Here is a 25,448-nt window from a genome sequence, read left to right as displayed (position 1 = left end):
TCTCTGCCTGGGGCCCCATTTCCCTTGCTGAGTTGCTGTTTTCACTTTACACAGTAAAGGCAAAAGTTGGTGTGCCCAGAAATGCTCCCAAAGGGGAGGAGAAGGCAAAAGGAGGAGGATGGAGAAGACTGTCCCTTTCAACCTTGTCTGCATTCCTCCCCCATAGTCCTAAGGTGGATGGGAAGGGAAGAGGGTTGTAAGAGCTGAGGGCATAACCTTGCCCATTGCTGTACCATGAACGCATTATACATACTCATCTCTATTCCTTAAGGCAGGCAGGTGGGCCTGTGGTTCCAGGGCCTGGTGTCTTTGCAATCTCACCTGGGCTGTCTTAGAGGGTTGCTGGGGGACAGCAGAATCTAATGAAGCACCCTGTGGTCCCCACAGGTCTGATGGATGGCTCTGCTCCACCTCAAGATGCTAAGTGAGGCTGAACAGGTTCTCATGACTGCGTGGTCATGAACAGAGGGCCCAGTCTGTGCTAGAGGCAGGAGTTTATGTTTTAGGTATTGGAGCAGATGGCCATAGTCCAAGGAGCAGTCAGTGGCAGGGATGGGGCATGGGGTGGAGCTATCGGTTCCCACAGTGGAAAAGGCAACCCTAAATCTCTGCCTCCATTAGATACTTCATTCTTTGGGCCGATGTGCCTTTTCAGTGGTATCCAAGCTAACTGCTCTAAGGATGCATGCATTTTCTGCATGTTACTTTGTCAGTTTGAAAATCCCGCCCCTCCTTTTTTTTTTTTTTTTTTTTTTCTGTCACTTAAGCTGCAGCACAGTGACATGATCATAGCTCACTGCAGCCTCAACATCCTGGGCTCAAGCAATCCCCCCTCCTCTGTTGCAGGACACTGAGGACCAGAGAGACCGGTATGGAGAACAGGAGGATTGTTTATTTTAGGTACGCACCGGCTCAGTGGATTCACATCCAAAAAGCTGAGCATTGAACAAAGACTGAGCGGGGTTTTTATAAGCAAACTTACAAAAGCCAAACAAAAGCAGTCAATCATACAGTGACAGGTCACGTAATCTACAGCACAACTGTTGACTTAGCATAACTTGTGGCATTGCACAGCTGGTGACCTTGTAGCTGCGTCAAAAGAAAAACAAGAACTGGCTAAATACAGACTTTTGTAAAACATAATCATGCTTAAGAAACCAGGGAAGGGAGTAACAGTAAAAGAATTTATCTTTTTCTTCTTTTTTTTTTTTCCTTCAACCTTGCTCTGGAGGGGGGTGTTGTCTGGAGCCCATTCCCTTGGCCTTGGCTTTCTGGACAGCATTATCTTATAACTGTCCTTTGAAGTGAGCTTGCTAGGCACAGGAAAACTTAAAACTTGTTCTTTTCTTTTTAACCCTTGCCTTGCCTGTTACTTTTCTTATTTATTTATTTATTTATTTATTTATTTTTCGAGACAGAGTCTCTATCTGTCGCCCAGGCTGGTGTGCAGTGGTGCGATCTCGACTCACTGCAACCTCTGCCTCCCGGGTTCATTCCATTCTCCTGCCGAGTAGCTGGGACTACAGGCACCTGCCACAATGCCCGGCTAATACCTGTTACTTTTCTTACAGTGAATGCATGCATATTTATTTTTACATTTCTGCCTCACCTCAGCCTCCTGAGTGGCTTGGACTACAGGTGCATGCCACTGTGCCTGGCTAATTTTTTAATTTATTTTTTATTTTTTTTGTAGAGAGAGGATTTTGCCATGTTGCCCAACCTGGTCTTGAACTCCTGGGCTTAAGAAATCCTCCCCTGGCCTCCCAAAGTGCTGGGATTACAAGCGGGAGCCACCATGTTCCGCTTGAAACTCTTAATATGAAAAATTCGCCGGGTGTGGTGGCTCACACCTGTAATCTCAGCACTTTGGGAGGCTGAGGTGGGTGGATCACTTGAGGTCAGGAGTTTGAGACCAGCCCAGCCAACACGCAAAACCCCATCTCTACTAAAAATACAAAAATTAGCCTGGCGTGGTGACACGTACCTGTAATCTCAGCTCCTCAGGAGGCTGAGGCAGAAAAATTGCTTGAACCTGGGAGGTGGATCTTGCAGTGAGCCGAGACCGTGCCACTGCACTCCAGCCTGGGCAACAGAGTAAGACTGTGTCTGGAAAAAATAAAAATAAAAAAAAGAAAGAAAGAAAGAAAGAAAAAAAAAACACCAGAAAACTTTAATTATTTTATTTTATTTTTTATTTTGAGATGGAGTTTCACTCTTGTCCCCTGGGCTGAAGTGCAATGGCATGATTTTGGCTCACTGCAACCTCCGCCTCCCAGGTTCAAGTGAGTCTCCTGCCTCACCCTCCCAAGTAGCTGAGAGTACAGGCATGAGCCACCACACCCGGCTAATTTTTGTATTTTTAGTAGAGACAGGGTTTCACCATGTAGGTCAGGCTGGTCTGGAACTCCCAACCTCAGGTGATCCCACCTGCCTTGCCTCCCAAAGTGTTGGGATTACAGGCATGAGCCACCGCGCCCGGCCATAAAAACTTCAATTATATCTGAAATCCACTCACATCATCATAAGAAACTTACACATATCAACGAAAAAAAAAAAAAGAGTTACTGGATTTTTAAAATCCAATTTCAAGTTGTTTACAACTTAAGACAATAATAATAGTTGTAAATTTATTAGCTATGTGTCTGTACAGCTTCTCACCTGAAGGTTATTATCAAAAGTATAAATAAGTTGTTATTGATACATCTTAATTTGTATAGCTGTTTCAACATGAAACCATAAAGAAAAAGTTATGATCATTACATCAGGCTCAAGTTCCTCTTAACTTTAAAAATATCTCATTTAAAGCTTTATTCAAATTATCTTCCTTCAATACTTTGTATTTTATTTTATTTTTTTTTTACAAAAAACAACATTTTCACCAAGCGACCTATAGCTATGCTCCCAATTTATTGCAGTTTATTTTATTCACAAAATTCCATATTTTACTAATATAAAAAACTGAGAAACAATGCCCCATATCATATTAATTAGTCTAGAGCACAATTGTGGTTACATAGGTTAATAGGCTAACAGGGTTACCTACCCATTGTTAATAATTTTGTTTCTGTGAGTAAAATAATTTGGATTTCCCAATTACAAATTACAAACCCATTAATGTCCCAACCTGTGAGTTGGAGCAAGCCTCTTCAGGTAAACTGCAATCGGTTACAACTTCATTTGCAAATGCATTTTGCTTGCTTCAAACAGCTTCTAGAGAGCTGTTTCATAATGTGCTTTAGGATCGCTTCCAGAATAACCCCCTACGGTTGTGTGCACTCTGGCTCAAGGGACTTCTCATTGGTAGGTTTAAAACTCACTTAGCTTGCTCCTAAAAGAGCAGGATTGTTTTAGTAAGCCTGCATAAAAAACGGAAAGCCAGACCAAGAAAAATGCAAGGAGTCCAGGCACGGTGGCTCACGCCTGTAATCCCAGCACTTTGGGAGGCTGAGGCGGGCAGATCGCTTGAGCTCAGAAGTTTGAGACCAGCCGGGCCAACATGGCAAAACCCCGTCTCTAACCCTACCCAAAATACAAAAATTAGCCGGGTGTGGTGGCATGCACCTGTAGCTCTGGCTATCTGGGAGGCTGAGGTGGGAGGATCACTTGAGGAAGGTGGAGGTTGCAGTGAGCTAAGATCGCCCCACTGCACTCCAGCCAGAGCGACAGATCCAGAACCTGTCTCAAATATATACACATACATACATACATACATACATACATACATACAAACAAACAAACAAGAAGTCCACAAACGTTTTATTTCTTTTCAGCTGTTCTCTCCCTTTTGGCCACCTTGTTAAAAACTTTACAAATATTTTCTAAAGTTTAAAACCTTCTATTTCACCCCAACAGATGAAACCTACTCTGGCTTAAGCCAGAAACAAGAGAGAACCCTGCTAGACCAGCCATTTCACGAGCTCTCTAAAATGCAGCTCTATTTGGGAGACTTCTATGTAGGAAGTAAGGCTAATAATGCAGTTCCCAGAAGATTAGGTGTGGTTTTAATGAGCTCACTCAAGGCGGGTAGGGAGGGGAGTGGTTCCATGGTTCTATTTTTAAAACTCTTGTAAAGATCATCCTTTGTTGTCTAAACACGGCAGAAGAGAAAGAGACGTCTCCCAGTTTCTCACGTTACAATCAGAGGTAACAACCTGTGCTAACCCGGTTTCCAGCGAAAAGGCCAAAAGTGTACTAATAACTTCGGCTTCAGCTGAGACTGGGATAACCCGCTTGAGCCAATGCCAAATTTCACCCATCCGGCTCTCAGGCGAGCGGGGCTTCTCCTCCCCAACCCTCGCCCAGGCTGCTTCTGCCGGGTCAATGCTGCCGCGTTGGTGGAAGCTGCCTTCCCTCGCTCCAAGATCAGAAAGGCGGAGGCTTCAGGAAGTGGTTCTCCTCTAGGCGCAAGGGACTGCCTGGATATTTGGAGGGAATGGCAAACGCCCTGCTTCATGAGGTGAATGAATATAAATTAAATCGCTCTCGTGTTTAAAATAACTTGGGGGATGACAGTGTCCAGTCAATCGGCCCTCGATGTTGGATTAGCTACCTGGGCTTGTCTGCGAGTTAAGGTCCTGCAAAAAGCCCCTAGTTTGTCACCTCAGCTAACCTACCTCCTCCAGCAATTCTCTCAGTACATCCTCGGGTTGGAATTGTAATTCATTTTCCATAGCAGAAATGTGGAGGGCTCTAGAGAAGGTCCAAGGCAAATCGTTTAAAAAAATTTTATTTTTGGCCGGGCGCGGGGGCTCACTCCTGTAATCCCAGCACTTTGGGAGGCTGAGGCGGGCGGATCACCTGAGGTCGGGAGTCTGAGGCCAGCCTGCCCGACATGGAGAAACCCATCTCTATGAAATATACAAAATTAGCCGGGTGTGGCGGCGCATGCCTGTAATCCCAGCTACTCGGGAGGCTGAGGCAGGAGAATCGCTTGAACCCCGGAGGCGGAGGTTGCGGTGAGCCGAGATCGCCCCATTGCACCCCAGCCTGGGCAACAAGAGCAAAACTCAGTCTCAAAAAATCTTTTTGTTTTATTTTTTAAATTTGGAACAAGGCCTCGCTCTATCGCCCAGGCTGGAGTGCTGTGGCTCAATCATAGCTACAGCAGACTCGAACTCCTGGACTCAGGGGATCCTCCTACCTCAGCTTCCGAGTAGCTGGGATGACACGCGTTAACCACCATGCCTGGCCAATTTTTATTTTTTATTTTTTTGTAGAGACGGGGTAGCTATGTTGCCCAGGTGCTCTCCAACTCCTAACCTCCAGGGATCCTCCCGCCTCGGCCTCCAAAGCGCTGGGATTACAGGCGTGCGCCACTGCGCACGGCAATTTAGAAACTGCAGCGGGAGTACGTACCTGGGCACTGTGAAGAAAAGGGCATGGACTTGAAGTGTGACCGCGTTTGAATCTGAGTTGTGCCTGGGGCACCCCACCTCCTGGGCCTTAGGGCAGAGAGAGAAGATGTCCTCCTCACATGGTCCCTCGCTCTCCGCGCTCTAGCCGAATGCCTGGCTCCTAGTGGGTGCTTGATACGTGGGAAATGTAAGGGGAGGGGGTGGCGGGGTATTGGGAATGTCCCGCGGAGTGGATTTCGGGAGAGTGGCGCTTTTCTCTAGAACTCTCTTCCGGTTACACCTGGAGTAAACGCTTGCCACTCAAGAAGGAAAACCCCAGATGAGCAGCTAGGACTGAGGGGGTGGGCGGAGGAGGGAGATCAGTACAGGTACGCTTCCTAACGAGGCGGTGCTACAAAAATAACCAATTTTAATAAAGACTACAAAGAAGAAAGCCAGGTTCTGCTGTCGGAGTGCACAGGCCCCCAGCCGAGCGCCCAGCACCCAGGTTCCGGGCCCACCCTGAGGCAGCCTCTTGGAAATCTCTAAGCTGGAACGTGTGCGTGAGCCATTGCCCTCTGTGTGTGTGAACTTGAAGCGAAATCTGGGCGAGGCGGGGCCGTGCTACTAGTAATCGGACCCACAGTCGCGGTTCCGAGAAGCCCCGAAGCTTCCCCGGCCTAACGCAGCACGGCTGGGAGGGCACGAGGCGCCTCTGTCCCCACCCCAAAGCATGGGGCGCGCGGCAAATGGCCTGGTGACCGCCCTCCCCCGCCCCGCCCCCCGGGAGCGTGCCCTCCTGCCGGACCCTGGGACTCCAGAGAAGCGCGGAGGGCGCGAGTACACTAAGATATACGACTTTCCCTGGGGACCGGGAAAGGGCACAACCGCCTCTTGCAACTCCGCCACCAGGACGCCTTGGGTCACCAGGCCGGGGGGAAAACTCGTCCACATCCCAGGCTCTCGACTCGAGCCGCAGCTCACTTCCTGCGCCCCTCCCAGCGTGCCGCTCCGCTCCTCCCTAGTCCCGCCTCCAGCCCGGCCCGGGCGCCCAGAGGGCAAACGAGGGGCGGTGGGGAGCGGGGGGGTGGACGCGGAATTTCCCAGTGCGGGGGCTCTGGCTTCCCCTGCAACTAGGCAGTCTCTTTCTGTTTACGGAGAGAAAGGGGAAATGGAAAAGTCGGGGAGGCGGTGGCTGGCGTCCGCTGCGCCGCCCCTGGGCCGGCTCAGACGCCGTGAGTCAGGGGCAGAGCACGGCGGTCTGGAAGTGCGGGCGACGCGGGGCTCACTTGTCCTCTCGGCTCTGGACTGCGCGCCACGCTCTGGGGTCCGGCGCCCTGGCTCCTGCTTCTGCCGCTGCCGCCGCCGGATCCCGGTGGCCCGGCGTGCCCGGCTTGCACGGGCCTGCAGCCAGCATCGCACCGAACCTTCGGGGGGCCGCGGCTAGAGCGCTTGGCCGGCGTGGGAGCGCCAAGGCCGCAGGTAACCCAGGGTTGGGGGTCTCCGGCGTGTCTTTCGGGTCGCGTCCCGCCTGGGTTCCCCGGGGATTCCCATGCAGAAATGGAGGGTGCCCCCGGCAGAGGGGAAAACTCTGGCGTGGGAAGAGGTGGGGGCGTGCCCACAGCTGCGCTCGCGGGTCGCCGGCTGCACCAGGCACAGCTGGAAAGCACCTTGCGCAAGGGTCTCACGGGGTGCAGACTCGCGACTCCTCCCCCTTCCTCCTCCTTCCCGGATCCGCAGGGCCAGGGTAGTGCTGGTCTGGGCAGTGCGCGGGGAAGCGGGGACCCGCTGTCACCGCGCCTCCCGCCGCCGACACCGCCTGGACGGCCGCTCTGTCCCTGCCCCAGACCCGGTGAGTGCAGCTCGGAGGTTGGAGGACCCGACCCTCCCAAATGCTGGGTGCTTTGATAATTTACAAGCTTTTTAGGCTCCCTTGATTTAGAGAACCAGGAGGAAGGGAGTGGGAGTGTGGGCTGGCGGAGCCCAGAGACTTGTGAATGGCTGGAACTAAATTCAAGTTTGTAACCTGGACTGTATCCCGTGACTAAAGGAGTCATAGCAGAACACGAAGGCTGGGCTTTTGGTCTAAGAAAGAATACTAGGAGAAAAAAAAAGTTATTTTCACGGAAGTTGTTTTCGAGCTATAATGCATGATCAGGACTGACTGAAATTTTTCTAGCTCTAGGCGGAGAAGGACGCCCAGGGATTGCCCCCATAGTTAACAGGGGAAGTCACCCGCTGCCTTTAAGAGTGAAACGTTGCGATGCTTGTCTATTTCACTTTGGGGAAGACAAGATAAAAGGCTGCTCTTGATAAAAACAGGGACAGAAAGGCTCTTGCAGTTGCTTTACATACTTGTAGCCTGAGTCGTATGTGCCAAGGAATGTGTAATCCACTTCCAGCTGACGCCCCCAACTCTCTCCGAAGGTTTGAGGTTTGTGTGCAGGACGTCTGGCAGATGGCCCATAAGGACTTTGTCGTGTAAAGAAAATGGGAACGTTGAGGCATCTAGAGGTTTTGAAGCAGAGTGGCGGTCCTTCCTTCTATACCCCTGAAATGCATAATTCCGGGGCTTTTTGAGAACAAAAACATAATCAGAGATGTGCCCTGAGGGAGAATATACTATTTTGGCAGGATATATCTATCTATCTATCTATCTATCTATAGATAGATAGATAGATATATTAGTATAAATATATATATATATATATTTTTTTTTTTTGAGACGGAGTTTCACTCTTGTCGCCCAGGCTGGATTGCAATGGCGCGATCTCGGCCCACTGCAACCTCCACCTCCACCTTCAAGCGATTCTCTTGCCTCAGCCTCCTGAATAGCTGGGATTACAGGCACCCTCCGCCATGCCCAGCTAATTTTTGTGGAGACAGGGTTTCACCATGCTGGCCAGGCTGGTCTTGAACTCCTGACCTCAGGTGATCCACCCTTCTTGGCCTCCCAAAGTGCTGAGATTACCAGCATGAGCCACTGCGCCCGGCCTAAAAGAAATATTTTCAATGGGAAATAACACAAGGAATAGTCATTCTTTGTAAGGCAGAAGCATATGCTGGTACGTTGGCCATTTTCATTCACACTTGCCAGGAAACACTCACATTTTGTTTATGTATGTGGAGGCAGCCAAGAGTATTATGTTAATGTTTAGGAACAGAATTTCCTCGTGATTTTATTGCTGATTTCTGAAATAATTCAGTGTAACTAGTTTTGAGTGTATTTGCACATCTCTCCAATTCCAAAAGCTGGCATAATTTTCTGTTTGGTTGGGAAGCAGGAATTTTATGAGGACTTTTATTGTAAACTGTGTCAAAGGAGAAATCATCTTATACTAAACGTCTTTATTGCCAAACAAGAATACCTTCACAATCTGAACTTTCTCTAGGTGGCTACAGATCATGAATAACTCAGAAACCATTAGCTTATTGTGTGCTTCATTAAGGCTGGAAAGTGCTGAGGCTTTTTGCAGGAGCAGTTAGCAGGCGAACTGGTCAGCAGGGTTTCTGGGGAGCATAGATTTGCGTGACAGGGGCCCTGTGTTGCTAAGGAGTTAATGCAGGCACTGAGAAAAGTCTCAGCGTCAGACACTCCTCCACCTCCCGGGTCCTGCTTCCCTCCCTCTCCCCTTTCCAGGCAACTCAGAGTTTAGGGGTGTGGTTGTGTGTGTTTAAGCTCTTGGGTTTTACATATAAATGCTTGAGACTTTCTGCAGGATTTAAAAACCAAAACCTTGTATTACAGCTCTTTCAGGATTTGTCTTTTAGAATCTCCAGTCCTCGGCCGGGCGCGGTGGCTCAAGCCTGTAATCCCAGCACTTTGGGAGGCCGAGACGGGCGGATCACGAGGTCAGGAGATCGAGACCATCCTGGCTAACACTGTGAAACCCCTTCTCTACTAAAAAATACAAAAAACTAGCCAGGCGAGGTGGCGGACGCCTGTAGTCCCAGCTGCTCGGGAGGCTGAGGAAGGAGAATAGCGTAAACCCGGGAGGCGGAGCTTGCAGTGAGCTGAGATCTGGCCACTGCACTCCAGCCCGGGTGACAGAGCGAGACGAAAATAAAAGAATACTACTACTGATTTTTTTTTTTTTTAACCTCTAGAATTTGTCTTCCCGGATCAGCAGAGTGAATTTGAACTGTGTGGACATTTTTCCTCTTTCTTTCTTGAGTCGTGTTAGTACTGAGAACTTTTGTTTTTCTGTCAAGTCATCCATTTGATAAATAAGTCCAGGAGACTTGGATCCTTTCAACCCCTGAGGCCCCAAATTGGGCTGTTTTTGTTTTAACTTCTGTGTTTCCAGTAAATTCGACAAGCAGAAACTGCAACTAGATGGCTCAGTAAAACCGAAGTCAAATGTTCCTCCGTTAATCTAAGAAGTTCCTTTCCTAACTCAGTAGACTCCAAGAACCTGAATCACAATCTCCCTCAAAGATGTACAAGATCTCGGGAGGGGAAGCTGCCCCCTCACTCTAGATTTCACTGTGTTGATAACAGCCATCAAAGCATTTCATGGGTTTCTGCCTTTTTTTCTCTCTCTCTTTATGTCTTGTTTTAGATACAATCTTCTTACTGCGAAGAAGCCAGGGGAATAGGTAGCCACATCTCATTTGCAGATAAGAAAGGAAGCTAATGCAGTATCTGCAAAGCCAGGAGTCTGACTCAGTACTTTCCTCTCTCATGCATATAAAGCAGCTAAAAATGACACAGCTTATTTACCATGCCCCTGACACTGCACTGAGCACTTTATGAGCTTGAACTCTTTTAATCCTCACGACCACTTCATGAGGTAGGTGCTATTATTACTTCCATTTTACAGATGGGGAAAATTGAGGTTGAGAGAGGTTAAGATACTTGCTCAACGTCATGCAAGCAGTAAATGGGAGTGTGGTGGGGAGGTGATGAGATTTGACTCCAAGCAGTCTGAGACCAGAGGAATGTTGGATTGCAGGATGCTAGACCACTTTCCTCAGACACAATTCATACGTCAGAAAATGACCATCAAGTAAGTGAATGATGACACTAAATTGCATGGTTCTTTTGTCAAATGAAATTCACTGAGAGGCAGATGGCTGGGTCATGCATGCAGGTGGCTCTGCAGTGGAGCATTTCCTGGAGCTTTGAAATGAAGCTCCAGGTTGATCAGAGATGTGTGGCTTTAGCCCTGAGTGTCCTGTGTGTTAAAGGCTTCTGCTTTTCGGAACTTGAAATACCTTTCAGAAAGAGGCTGTGCTTTTGGGAGTGCAATCGATGATTTAAGTTGACCAATGTGCCTTGAAATTCTCTTAGAGCTTTTGTCTTTTCTCCTTCAGAACAGAGTTGTTCTAAAATCCTGAGTAACAACGTCAGTTTTTACTCTTGCTTTACTTTCTTTTTCTCATGTACAGATCTCCAAGTGTGGCAGCTGATTTGTATATAAGAGCTGAAATGCAATTTTGGTTAATATAGTCACTTGGCCTTGCTTATGATATATTTGACTTTCCTGGCTTCTTTCTACTACTCACAGCTTCTAGAGGGCCGTTTATCTAGATATATTAATCTTCTGGGACCCTCAAGATGTTTGCTTTGCACTATTAAAGAATTCTGGTCCTAAGGGAGGACAGCTGAATCATAGGTTAAATGCATCGTCATCTTTCTCATACTCATCGCTGGGAGAACAAGGTTCCCTGTCACCCTTCCAATTAGCTGTTTAACTCATTTGCATAAGAATCATTCCTGAAACTTGACCTATTGCCATCAAATTTGTTTAGATTGAAATCCATTTTTACAGCTTCTGGCTTTCAGGTCCTGAGTTTTATTTGCCAAGTTAGCTCCTGCATTTAGTAAAGAGGTTATTTTTCTTTCAAGTCACCAGAGGCATAAAAAAGCCATAGCGATTCTTGCAGGGAGGGTGCCACTTTGGGGGAATAGCTGGGTTGTGTAAAGTTGGAAGCCCTAAAGAGCCGGAAGCCTGAGGTCTTCAAAGATTCCTGAACTGCTCTTGATTTGTGTGTATGCGTAGTGAAAGTTTGTCTTCAGTGCCTGTAGCTGATATCACTGACTCAGTAAGCTCTCTGGGTCTCAGGTTTCCCCTCTGCAAAGTGAGCTGGACTAAAGGTTATCTTAGGTCCCTTTCTGCACTGTCAACTTGAATTCACACACACAGTTGACACAAAACCCTCGTTTTCTGAACAAAAGCATATAAAATCCTGTTGCCAATCCTTGTATGTTAGTTTCCCATTGGTCTTGAATGCAAATACAAATATCGTAAACTAAAGATTTGTGTGTTCTTTCCTAGACTCTCCAGAAAGCGCAACAGTAATGGAGTACATGAGCACTGGAAGTGACAATAAAGAAGAGATTGATTTATTAATTAAACATTTAAATGTGTCCGATGTAATAGACATTATGGAAAATCTTTATGCAAGTGAAGAGCCAGCAGTTTATGAACCCAGTCTAATGACCATGTGTCAAGACAGCAATCAAAACGATGAGCGTTCTAAGTCTCTGCTGCTTAGTGGCCAAGAGGTACCATGGTTGTCATCAGTCAGATATGGAACCGTGGAGGATTTGCTTGCTTTTGCAAACCATATATCCAACACTGCAAAGCATTTTTATGGACAGCGACCACAAGAATCTGGAATTTTATTAAACATGGTACGTTTCTTTCCGATCAGTTGGGTGCTGTGTGCTCAGCTTTCCTACTGCAGCTTCATTTAATGCAGAGTGGTGTTTGAATTTGGTTTAGATGGGCTGCCAGGTATGATTTTAAAAAATGTAATCATCAGTAAGAAGTACCTCCATGTTAAAGATGCAAAAAAAGTCTTCATTAAAAGTTCTATTTAAAGACTCTTGATCATATTTTAGTAGTATTTCTACAAATAGGTCATTAAGAAGGATGTATTTTGGCTGGGCACAGTGGGTCACGCCTGTAATCCCCGCACTTTGAGAGGCCGAGGTGGGTGGATCATTTGAGGTCAGGAGTTAGAGACCAGTCTGGCCAACATGGTGAAACCCCGTCTCTACTAAAAATACAAAATTAGCCTGGCATGGTGGCAGGCACCTGTAATTCCAGCTACCTGAGAGGCTGAGGCACGAAAATCCCTTGAACCTGGGAGGTGGAGGCTGTGGTGAGCTGAGACTGCACCACTGCACTCCAGCCTGGGTGACTGAGTGAGACTCTGTCTCAACAACAACAACAACAAAGAAGAATGTGTTTTAATTTAACAATTCACTAAAAAGTTTATTCATCAGTTAATGCAGAAAAGAAAGGCTTAATGAGACTTCTTCGTCTGAGTGGAGAAAAAACACTTTGTCATTAATTAATCTTCTTGAAGGTTGAATTATTTGTTCCTTTCTTGTCACATCTTGAAATGTTATTAATTCATTTCTGCAAAAATGTAGTATGTAGGCAGTAAATAGCTATCCACAGATTCACTCTCTTTAATTGGCAAAGTATGAATGGCAAATGATATATTTGCTTAATCATCGCAAGTATGCAAATCATGCAAAATATTGTGGCAACGTTCTGTTGCCCTAATAGTAGATCAGGTGGTGTGTTTAGGTGTGCCTGGGATTCTGTCAGGCTTTTAGTATGTCAGAGGTGAACGTAGGTGCTGGCTAAAGGTAACCTAATATTTTTAAAAAAAATAATTTGCAAAGGAGTAGGTGGTAACTTACAAAATATGCTTATGGATGAAAGTGACGCCCTTTCTTTTGGCGTATCTAAATGGCAAAATGGCTAATGTGGGGGGAAAGGCAGTGCTGAGTGAGTATGGAGTCCAGACAAAGTACTTAATTATTTTGTTTTTCTTTGCATACCACATTCATTTAATTAAAAACAACACAGTAATTTAGGTCAGGTATGTAGTGAATTGTTTTGTCAGAAGCCAGTCATATTCAACCATAGCTCACCATGGAGCAAGATTATATTTTGCACTGTTGTGTGACTGCTTTGGTCTGGATCTATCAAGCTCTATTTAATAGTCGACTAAGTACTTTACCTTCAGAATATTTCTTCCTTTTATAAATGAGAGGTAATCATTTGAACTAGAAGCCATATCTGATTTTCTCAACTAAAGGATAGTTGGAGAACTCGGGTTCAAAGTTATATATATGTCTATACCGAGAAATATAATTGTTTATGTATTTCTCTCATTTTAACGTATTTATTTGTTAAAATGGGAATTATTTTTTTTAAATCCTGCTCCTTCTATAAAATTAGTATTTTAAATGAAAATATGCAGAAAAAAACAAATTATTCTTGCTTGTAAACATGCAAAGACTTAGGTATGTTTGCCTATTCGCCTGGCCTGTCTGGGAATGTATAGAAAGAAATTCAGGAAAATTAGAAGAAATACAAAAAAATAGCCTTCTGAAGTCTTTTAGGAGTGGGACCAGAAAAGTTAATCCTAAAAAGGAGAGAGACTAAGACATTAAGAGGCGGGTAAAATTGTATCAGCAAAGGGTTTGAGTAAAATGTTGTCATTACCTGCCATGGGTCCTATGCTCTTTAAATGAACAAGTACATAATTAAGGAGAATTTTTTTTTGTTGTTTTCTTTTGAGACAGAGTCTCGCTCTGTCACCTAGGTTGGAGTGCAGTAGCGCAATCTTGGCTCACTGCAACCTCCGCCTCATGAGTTCACGTGATTCTTCTGCCTCTGCCTCCTGAGTAGCTGGGATTACCGGCGCCTGCCACCACGCCTGGCTAATTTTTGTGTTTTTAGTAGAGACGGGGTTTCACCATGTTGGCCAGGCTGTTTTCAAACTCCTGACCTGAGGTGATCCACCTGCCTTGGCCTCTCAAAGTGCAGGGATTATAGGCGTGAGCCACTGCGCCTGGCCAGGAAAAATTTTAAGAGTAAACAAATATGTAAGTAAAGGCAGGGATCTTGAAAACTTGAAAAGATTTTATTTTAAAATGATCAAGAATATAACATATAAAACAAGAAGACTAAAAAACAGAATAGAATAAGAGGAGGACCTTAAAATCCATTGGATCGTAGACATGGCCTCACTAGGCAAATCGACCCAGTGGTTGATGGCTCTGGGGGACTGCAGTTGACTTTCCTGCCATTCACATTAAAGATGGACTACATTGCTGTGCCTGCTAGGTAACCCATCCGAGCTCCGTGATTCATAAATGATAGCCTAGGGATTGGGACTGTCATCTCTGAACATAGTCACTTCAAGACAGTAGTGAGGGAGGCAAGGCTTGCTTTCAGCTCCCTTTCATCCTCACATGGAACATTGGAACCACCCAATGTTCAAGATCTTTCTGTTCCCATCATCTTCCACCCACTACCCTATTAAAACTTTACTCATTGGGCTTCATTTGCTGCTCTCTAACTCTCGGCTTTAGGAAAATAGCAGCTGATTATCTGTTACACGATTGGTTCCTAGGTAAAATCCATCTATACAGTGTATCTACGTAGGGATGGGGAAACTTTCATTCAAGTATTTACCTATTCATTTGCTAGACATAGCTTGGGCATCTACAGTGCGTCAGGTGCTAGAGATAGTATGGAACAGTCTGTGCCTCTGGGAGCTTGCTGCCTAGTGCGTGCAGGATGCAGTTAAATAGGCAATTATAGTAGAATGTGCTGCTTCCCAGCATACCTGCACCCTGTTTGCTCTGGCAGTGCACAGGCAGGATACCTTACATAGCCATGAGTGTGGTAGAAGGAAGGAGAATGTCAGCACAGCCTTCCAAGAAGGATTGATGCCTAAGCTGAGGTCTGAAGCGTTGAGTTGGAGTCAGCGGGATGAAGTGGAGAGGGTTCCAACAGCATGTGCAGAGACCCAGAGACATAGAGACCTGATGTGTTCAGGCAGCCAACAACCACAACACCATAGAGTTTTTTAGACAGGGTGCAGAACCAGGAATTACAAAAGTATCCTGAAGCACAGTCATGTTCAGTGATTGTGTGTGTGGGTGATTTTACTAAAAATAATTTTTGTTAAAGATCCCACCAACATCCAGCAAGACCTGGGGAAGAAGCTTTGGGAGCCTAACCTGGGAATTGCTTTGGGTAAGAGTGCTGCATGTTATTTAGAATCCACGCTGATTCATAACCTGGTCTGGGAACAAATAATCTAAAATGGGTTCCAAACACTCAACTTTGTGGTGGTTTTATGGCGACTGAAGGACCCCATTCCTTCACTTTTTTACAACTTTATATCTATAAGTGTGAAATGCTGAAGATGTTCCTTAGGGCTTAGTCATGGAGTTATGGCTTCTCAGAGTTGAAAAAGCGTTTAAGATACTTGAGTCCAGCCCTCTGTCTAGTATTCAAATAACCCTGTTCATCATCTCCAATAATTGGTAGAACATTTTGGTCTATTCTTGAAAATCTACTGTGACAAGGAGCTTATTACACACTGGGACACAGTTTCCTATTTGTCCAGTCCTGACTGTAAGAAAGTTCTCTTCCTTATATAGAACCAAAATTCATCTCTGACTATTTAGTGCAAGCCCTACTTGTTGGCCGTTAAAAAAAGTACATATGATGAGCAGTTTTGAAAATGATGGGCCCTGAATTAAAGTACCTGTGTTATGTAGTTCAGCTCTGAAACGGATTAGCTGTGTGACCCTGGGATGGTCATTTCACCCGTCCTTTCCTCAGTTTACTCATCTATAAAATGGATAACATCATGACACTCCATAGGTTTGATATTTGGAGCAATTAATGAATACACATGACCTGGTTACACATAGTGAGTGTTAAGTGGACGCAAGGCCTTGTGGGAGTTACTGTTGTATACAATTGTTACACCTTTTCCTTATGAGAGTCCTTCCAAAATTTTTCAAATTGCGTGTGCCCCAGATCTTCTCTCTTCTTTCACATGCATTTCCAACTGTGTCCATGACTTCTCATGAATTGTGCTGTTAACTTTTCTCATCATCTGGGCAGGACGCTATGAACTCAAGCTGGTATTGCTGTCTATCTTGGGGCCATATTTTGAATGTGAGGATCCATTCGTTGTGATCAGCAGAGTAGGACAGAGCTAGCTTGGCCTTTGTGCTAGATAATATGCCTGCATGACTAGAGATCAATACCATGTCTGTTTCATAGTAGCATATCACACAGGTCACTTGTGGAATTTATTCTTACTATAATACTTAAAAATTTTTCTCAATATGCTGCTTCTTGGCCCAGTGTTGTTTAGTATAAATGACAGTGAACTGGATGAGGAAACAGAAAATGTGCTTATATAATGCCTGCCCTTAGAGATGATTTTGGTAAGTTGAAGAATTGGCAGAGATAAGCAGCATTGAGTTCCCTAAGATGGTTTGATAGGGCTGGGTGTGGTGGCTCGTGCCTGTAATCCCAGCATTTTGGGAGACTGAGGCCACTTGAGCCCAAGAGTTTGAGACCAGCCCGGGCAACATAGTGAAATCCCCATCTCCACAAAAAATAAAAAAGTCAGCCAGGTGAGGTGGCACACACCTGTAGTCCCGGCTACTTGGGAGGCCAAGGTGGGAGGATCGCTTGAGCCTGGGAAGTTGAAGCTTCAGTGAGCTGTGATGGGGCCACTGCACTCCAGCCTAGGTGACAGAGCAAGACCCTGTCTTAAAAAAAAAAATTATAAGGGCCCCTAGAAAGAAGAAAAACACCCATCTAAAATTTAAATACAGGGTTCAAGACCAGCCTGACCAACATGGTGAAACCCCATCTCTTCCAAAAATACAAAATTAGCTGGGTGTGGTGGCACATGCCTGTAATTCTAGCACCTTGGGAGGCTGAGACAGGAGCATCACTTGAACCCAGGAGGCAGAGGTTGCGATGAGCTGAGATCGTGCCATTGCGCTCCAGCCTGGGCAACAAGAGCGAAACTCCATTACAAAACGAAATAAAAAAAGAAAGTTAAGTACAGGGGATCCGGGGCTAGGGGAAGAACCAGGCATTTGCAGAACTACAAACTGGTCAGGACTTGCATATTACACTAGAAATTCAGGGCCAGCCTAGGAGAACTCACTCCAGCCACTGCACTCAAGCCTGGGTGACAGGGCGAGACTCTGTCCCAAAACAAAAACAAACAAAAAAACCTAAATTGGGTTACAACAAATTCAGGTTGATAAAACTTTCACGAAAGTGAGTTAAACACAGAGATGGTTCACTGGAGGGTGCATTGAAATCAGGCCTGTAAATATTTAATGACAAGAAAGGGAAAATCAGCAAGTGCTCTTGAGTGTCTAAATGTCAAAAGGGACTAAATCCATCATGTTCTCAGCATGCTGCAAAAGAGGCCTCCAGCAACCAGAGGCGACATACTTCTTGAAAGGAAGTCATCTTTCAAACAAGGCAAGACCGCCGTCTGTACTTACTCATGTTAGCTCTAGGGCCCTGCACAGGGTCTCACACAGCAGAAACGCCCAGTAAATAGTTCCTAAATTTAATGACTTCATATTTCGAAGCATTAGAGTTAGTCTCTGCTTTATTCCCTGACTAATAGTGAACACATCTGTTTGTGGGATGTGTAGCTAAACTTAGCAGTGGTGGAGCTGACTGAATGGCCCTTACAGTTACTAGAACTATTTCTGTAGCCGTGTCCCAAGTGAGAAGTCCCACGCATCTGCAGATAATCAGGAGTTCATTCTCTTCCCATGTCGTAGATTTGGGGACGTGTCACATTCCCTTCAGCTGCTGCTGCTGCTGCTGCTTTTGAATTTTAAACAAAATTCTTTTAAAAGAATCAGGAGTTCATTCTCTTCCCATGTGGTAGATTTGGGGATTTGTCACATTCCCTTCAGCTGTTGCTGCTGCTGCTTTTAAATTTTAAACAAAATAGAAATGGGGTCTCAGTGTGTCACCCAGGCTGATCTTGAACTCCTGGCCTCAAGCGGTCTTCCCACCTTAGCCTCCCAAAGTGCTGGGATTATAGGCGGGAGCCACCGCACCTAGTTGTTCAGCTTCTTCTGTTACTTGAAATAAGTTAAGGTCCTTTAATAGTTTCACAATTCCTGAGCCAGGTGCCATGGCTCGCACCTGTAATCCCAGAACTTTGGGAGGCCAAGGCAGGTGGATCACTTAAAGTCAGGAGTTCGAGACCAGCCTGGCCAACATGGTGAAACCCCGTCTCTACTAAAAATACAAAATTTAGCTGAGCATGGTGGTGCACACCTGTAATCCCAGCTACTCAGGAGGCTGAGATGAGAGAATCCCTTGAACCTGGGAGGCAGAGGTTGCAGTGAGCCAAGATCATTCCATTGCACTCCAGCCTAGCCAACAGAGCAAGACTGCATCTCAAAAAAAAAGAAGAAGTTTCATAATTCCTGAATTCCGAATCAGAAGCTGTAATATTACTGATTACATTGAGGAGAAACTGGTACTGAGGCGATTTATCCCTTGAAAGAACACATGTTACAGGCAGGTATTCCAGATCGCATTTCCCATGAACTACCATATTATTTTGTTTTAATTTTGATTATAATTATTTTCTCTTCTAATTTTTTCCTGTTTAAAAATTGAAATATATTTTATATATAGCCAAATACACAGATGTTAAATGTCCAATTTTACGAGTTTTGACAAATGCATGTGCCTTAGAACCCACATTGCTATCAGAGTAGACCTCTTAATTTTTGTTTTATTATTTTAAAGTTTATATTGTGTTTTTATTTCTTTCTGTAGAAATGAGGTGTCGCTATGTTGCCTAGGCTGGTCTTGAACTCCTGGCCTCAAGATATCCTCCTGCCTCAGCCTCCCAGTGTGCTAGCATTACAGGCGTTATCCACTGCTCCCAGCTGTCTCTCAATTTTTGAATCAACTAGTTTCAAAACTTCTAAGAGTCAGCTTGCTCGTGAACCCTGGGAGGTCAAGGATCAGCCATCTCTTGTTCATGGCTGCCTCCGCAGCACCAAACACAGTGCCTAGAAACTTTTTTGCACACAATAGATACAATGCATGCAATAGATATTAAGTGAGTAAGTAGATGAGAAGTAATTCAGCCCTCACTTAATTTGCATAGCATTGTCAACTCATAGCTCTGGCATACGCTGTGGTTTTCCAAAATCTTCCATGATCATCAGTTAATTCTGATGCTCTTTCTCTGTATGCATCATGTGTGAGTAATAGCTATGCGGACTAACAGGTTCGCAAATTTTAATAGAAACAAGTCAACCTGCAGGCACGGTTTGTATTTACGCAATCTTTATTTTCAACCTTTTGGTTGCCATAGTCATGCTTTTTTAGATAAATAATTTTTAAAGTTCTATTTGGCAATTAATTACTCATGAGTAGGTGGAAATATGACCAAGTCTGACCAGGCACCTGTGTCTGTTACATGCTCTCTCTGACTTCCTCAAGCTCTAAATATAGGTCTGTACAGTTGGTAGGATTAAGCACGGTGACATTAATTTCGTAACTGTGTATCAGAATGCTGCTAAAATAACCAGTTTCCTAATGGAAACTTAGAAAAAGCCAACTTGACTGAAGTTCTCACCCTCTCACATTTTTATTTTGCTGTAGGTCATCACTCCTCAAAATGGACGTTACCAAATAGACTCTGATGTTCTCCTGATCCCTTGGAAGCTGACTTACAGGAATATTGGTTCTGATTTTATTCCTCGGGGAGCCTTTGGAAAGGTATACTTGGCACAAGATATAAAGACGAAGAAAAGAATGGCGTGTAAACTGGTATGTGTTATGTAACTAGATAACCCACACTGTGTGTTTGGCATTCTGGCTTTTGTTTGTTTGTCCATTTGCATTAACCAAAGATTTTTATCCTTTGATTGGATCTTATCTAAGGGTGCACTGCCTCAAAGCATTTGTTTTTCTGAATTCGTTGGCTACTTGGGGCCATTCAGCCCCAAAATCTCTGTTTAGGAGCATAGTTGATTTTAATCTAGATGATTACAAGGAAAGTGCTGGTTTTTTGGTTTTTAAAGCACTGATTTGGATAAATAGCATCATCACTCTTGGAGAGAGGTAGAGAAGAGCCATCCTGCAAAGTAGGAGCAATTCTAGGTGCTTCTTTCATTCAACTGCGGAGGGGTCCAGGCAGAGGCAGAAACTGGGAAGGAGGTAGCCTTCTCAGGAAGGCAGATTTAAAAGGCTGAATTTAAATACATCAATGATTAAAAAGACCCTATCCCTTCTTTTTTTTTTTTTTTTTTTTTGAGACAGAGTCTTGCTCTGTTGTCCAGGCTGGAGTGCGGTGTCAGGGTCTTGGCTCACTGCAAACTCCACCTCCTGGGTTCAAACGATTCTCCTGCATCAGCCTCCCAAGTAACTGGGATTATAGGCACCCACCACCATGCCCACCTAATTTTCGTATTTTAGTAGAGACGAGGTTTTGCCATATTNTTTTTTTTTTTTTTTTTTTTTTTTTGAGACAGAGTCTTGCTCTGTTGTCCAGGCTGGAGTGCGGTGTCAGGGTCTTGGCTCACTGCAAACTCCACCTCCTGGGTTCAAACGATTCTCCTGCATCAGCCTCCCAAGTAACTGGGATTATAGGCACCCACCACCATGCCCACCTAATTTTCGTATTTTAGTAGAGACGAGGTTTTGCCATATTGGCCAGGCTTGTCTCGAACTCCTGACCTCAAGCCATCCACCTGCCTTGGCCTCCCACAGTGCTAGAATTATAGGCGTGAGCTGCCGCACCTGGCCTGATGTGGTTTTTCATTTTGATTTAGATGGGGGGTTACATTTGTACATTCAGTTGATAATTCATTGAGTGAGTTGGACCCATCATTTTTACACTTTTTTGTATGTCTGTTTTGCTTTAATTAATTTTTCAAAAAGTACAACAAAAAATGCACTCACTTTTGATTTAACAAAAAATAAAATAAATAATTGCCAAATATTATGTCTTGGTCTCTCTTATTGTAATAAGAGAGTAGCTGGGATTACAGGCATGCACAACCAATGCCTGGCTAATTTTTGTATTTTTTGTAAAACGGGGTTTCGACATGTTGGCCAGGCTGATCTTGAACTCCTGGCCTCAAGTGATCTGCCCACGTTGGCCTCCCAAAGTGTTGGGATTTCAGGCATGAGCCACCATGCCCAGCTCCAGTGCTTATTTTAAATACGTTGCTATAATAGAGTATGAACTGTGGCAACAAACACTTCATACTATCTCACAACAAACTGAAATATTGAAAATATAACCTAAAATCTAGGTACCATAGATACTGTTGTCTAATAGGTGGGAAATTATATCTTTTTTGATTCATTCATAATTTGAAAACATTGGATGGATTTCTGACTTCTAAGTGAAAATAATAACTCATTATTTTGTTTTTTATTTTCTTGTTCTGAATTTTATACTGAAAGCTGACTAACATAGTTAAAGGCAGATCTGAGGCGAACAGTATTGTAACTGGGCAGTCCATTTTCACACAGGGCAGAATATTCTTGAGGGCATTTATTTGCCTTTTGGTTTTTGCATTGACCTATATTATATATTTTTAAGATGACTTTGGGGTTGTTTAGAATCTCGCTCGTATTTTTGTGTTCTAGATCCCAGTAGATCAATTTAAGCCATCTGATGTAGAGATCCAGGCTTGCTTCCGGCACGAGAACATCGCAGAGCTGTATGGCGCAGTCCTGTGGGGTGAAACTGTCCATCTCTTTATGGAAGCAGGCGAGGGAGGGTCTGTTCTGGAGAAACTGGAGAGCTGTGGACCAATGAGAGAATTTGAAATTATTTGGGTGACAAAGCATGTTCTCAAGGGACTTGATTTTCTACACTCAAAGAAAGTAATCCATCATGATATTAAACGTAAGTATCTTTGGACATATACCTTTTTGTCTCAAAGAGACTAGTTATTCAGGAGACAAACAAGCTCCTTCCTGTAATCTGAAGACCCTCCGTGAAGGGTGGAAAACTCCCTCAGAGCACCGTCCATCTTCCTTCTCCAGAGACATGTCTTAGAATCATGTGGGGTTACTAGAGCTTTCCAAGTCATATGGAACGATTACTTTGAACAGTTGTTGAAAAGTTATACCTACATACCTATTAGGTACTACTCTGTTAAAAAGGCTTTTAAAATTGCAGTTTAGGCCGGGCGTGATGGCTCATGCCTGTAATCTCAGCACTTTGGGATGCTGTGGCACGTGGATCACCTGAGGTCAGAAACTGGAGACCAGCCTGGCCAATGCGGTGAAACCCTGTCTCTACTGAAAATCCAAAAAAAAAAAAAAAAAAATTAGCTGGGCTTGGTGTTGGGTGCCGGTAATCCCAGCTACTTGGGAGGCTGAGGCAGGAGAATCATTTGAATCTGGGAGGCGGAGGTTGCAGTGAGCTGACATGGCGCCATTGCACTCCAGCCTGGGTGACAAGAGCAAAACTCCGTCCCCTCCCCCCCAAAAAAATGCAATTTACTTAAAAACATACAAACACAGAGACAAGTATTTTGAGAAACAAATACCTCTTTCATTTTGTATACCAATGTAACAATAATCCTTTAAACACAACTTTGATAACTTTTCTGGGAGTCTGATATGATGAGGAAATAGGTAAACCTTTAATAGCCAGTACTAAATTAGAGTGGCATAACTTTTACTGGGGAAAAAAAAATGGGTATTTTACTTTTCTGCTTTAGAAAAGTGGCTTGACAACAATATGCTTATGTCTTAGAGTTTGAAACTCAAGTTCTTGACCATTATTAATGGCTACAATCATTCATACCCACATTGGCTGAATTCCTGATGGATCCAAAGTGATTTTCACCTAAAATCTTGAGATGCATTCTCCCCTTTTGAATATAATACACCCATCTCACTAGAGGAAGCGTTTCAGTCTTTTCTGATTTGAGATTCATTATTGTTTGATATAATGTTTTCATTTGACTTATGAATATATAAAAAATTTTATCCTAAAAAAATTTCCTCTCATTTTAGCTAGCAACATTGTTTTCATGTCCACAAAAGCTGTTTTGGTGGATTTTGGCCTAAGTGTTCAAATGACCGAAGATGTCTATTTTCCTAAGGACCTCCGAGGAACAGAGGTAATTATATTCACATGAAAAGGGTTACTATTTTATTAAGAATAAAAGGAAAATTGTTCTAGAATTATCGTGGGAATGAAGGACAAAGAAGGGAAAGAAATCCATTGCATTAAATCATTATTATCCTTGGAACACGTTTAATGAGCACTTGCTCTGTGTCAAGTACTAAGTTTAGCGCTTGATTTTTTATTTTATTTTTTGCTGTGTTATTTATAATACATAGTAGTATTTGTAATATAATATACATGTTGATATGTATAACATAGAACATTTATAAACAACGTAATGCCAAAATAGATCATATTGGCCCGGTGTGGTGGCTCATGCCTATAATCCCAGTGCTTTGGGAGGCTGAGGTGGGAGGATTAATTGAGCCCGGGACTTTGAAACAAGCTTAGGCATCATAATAGCAAGACCCCATCTCTATAAAAAAAATAGTTAGGGCTGGGCACGGTGGCTCACACCTATAATCCCAGCACTTTGGGAGGCTGAGGTGGGCTGATCACCTGAGGTTGGGAGTTCGAAACAAGCCTGACCAACATGGAGAAACCTCGTCTCTGCTAAAAATACAAAATTAGCTGGGCGTGGTGGCAGGCACCTGTAATGCCAGCTACTCGGGAGGCTGAGGAAGGAGAATCATTTGAACTCGGGAGGCAGAGGTTGAGGTGAGCCGAGATCGCGCCATTGCACTCCAGCCTGGGCAACAAGAGTGAAACTCCATCTCAAAAAAAAAATTAGTTCAGTGTGGTGGTACACCCCTGTAGTCCCAGCTAGTTGGGAGGCTGAGGTGGGAGGATTGCTTGAGCCTAGGAGTTCAAGGCTGCAGTGAGCCATGGGCACTCCAGCCTGGAAGACAGAACAAGACCTTGTTTCAAACCCAACCCCCCCCGCAAATAGATCATATCCACAGTTCAGCTTTATGTTGTGTGGTTTTGGTTTTGGTTTTGTTTTGTTTTGTTTTGAGACAGAATCTTACTCTGTCGCATGATCTCAGCTCACTGCAATCTCCACCTCCTGGGTTCACGTGCTTCTTAGCCTCCTGAGCAGTTGAGATTACAGGTGTGTGCCACCACATCCAGATAATTTTTGTTTTGTTTTGTTTTGTTTTTTCAGTAGAGATGGGGGTTTCACTATGTTGGCCAGGCTGGTCTTGAACTGTTGGCCTCAAGTGATCCTCCCGCCTCCCAAAGTGCTGGGACTATAGGTGTGAGCCCCCGTGTCTGGCCCACAGTTCAGCTTTCATAATAATTGTAGAATTATAGTTAACTTTATAACAAGTTTAGCCCTTAAAAAGCAGTGTGCTATTTAATCCTTACAACAACCCAGTTGTTGTAAATACCATTATTGTAAGCAAATTCTATTGTTATTCTCATTTCACAATAAAGGAAATAAGTTTGCAGAGATTAAAATAAAGTGTCCAGAGTCACTCAGTGACAGACTCTGGACTTGAAGCAGAGTTCTTTCTAAGTCTAACCCTAAGGTCTAACCCTAAGGTCTAACTGCTACATAACTTTAAAAAAATATACTACTACATACATTATTAAAATATATTACTGATATAACTAATATCACTGAGTTTTGGCTCAATGACAGTCTTAATTATCATGGTCATTAATATTTATGAGGACTCTAAAGGCCTCTCTTTGAGCCTAGGAATCCTATAATAAACCTCAAGTAGTGAGCATAAATGTATCTTATTTAAATATGTAAAATAGCACTCATGTTTAACTCATCTGTGAAGCAAAAAACGACCCAGAAAAGCCTTTCTTTCCTGACTGTAAATGAGATTCTGAAAAATTCATTCGAGGGCTTCCAAATAATATATTTAACATGCACATCATTATGCTGGCTGGTTGATTCAATTAGCAAGTGTCCGTTGAGCATCTGCTATGTGGCAGGTTCTTGTGGGCACCAACAAGGAAGCATGAGACAAGGCAATGAGGAGCAAGCCTTAGTGGTACCAATCCTCACTCTTTGGTAGGGGGACTTACTTTAAATTACCTGAATTATTGAAAGAGCAACCGTTTAGGGATGGGCCTGGTGTTCCCACACCTGTAATCCCAACCTTTTGAAAGGCCAAGGAGGTGGGGGTAGTTTGCTTGAGCCTGGGGGTTCGAGACCAGCCTGGGCAATATAGTGAGACCTCATCTCTTTTGAAAAAAAAAAAGAAG

General features: G+C 44.1%; 1 protein-coding gene across 8 annotated transcripts in view; it reads left to right on the top strand.

The window, feature by feature from the left end:
• MAP3K8 (mitogen-activated protein kinase kinase kinase 8) overlaps window positions 1-25,448 on the top strand; it is a 130,171-nt gene that overhangs the window by 87,408 nt on the left and 17,315 nt on the right. For 3 of the 8 annotated variants that reach the window (XM_017869659.1, XM_017869677.1, XM_017869684.1), the window contains 4 exons: window positions 11,615-11,973; window positions 19,790-19,957; window positions 21,788-22,049; window positions 23,171-23,277. In XM_017869659.1, the coding sequence (XP_017725148.1) occupies window positions 11,638-11,973; window positions 19,790-19,957; window positions 21,788-22,049; window positions 23,171-23,277 (873 nt within the window). In that variant the 5' untranslated portion in view covers window positions 11,615-11,637. Of the gene's footprint in view, window positions 1-6,362; window positions 6,816-6,836; window positions 7,186-9,895; window positions 10,127-11,614; window positions 11,974-19,789; window positions 19,958-21,787; window positions 22,050-23,170; window positions 23,278-25,448 lie in introns of those variants that run through there. The other 5 variants (XR_001885024.1, XM_017869627.1, XM_017869639.1 and 2 more) reach the window with 4 other exon arrangements.

The sequence above is a fragment of the Rhinopithecus bieti genome, unplaced genomic scaffold (assembly GCF_001698545.2).
Source record: "Rhinopithecus bieti isolate Rb0 unplaced genomic scaffold, ASM169854v2 scaffold_758, whole genome shotgun sequence".
NCBI lineage: Eukaryota > Metazoa > Chordata > Mammalia > Primates > Cercopithecidae > Rhinopithecus > Rhinopithecus bieti.
This window is presented reverse-complemented; position numbering and strand designations above follow the sequence as displayed.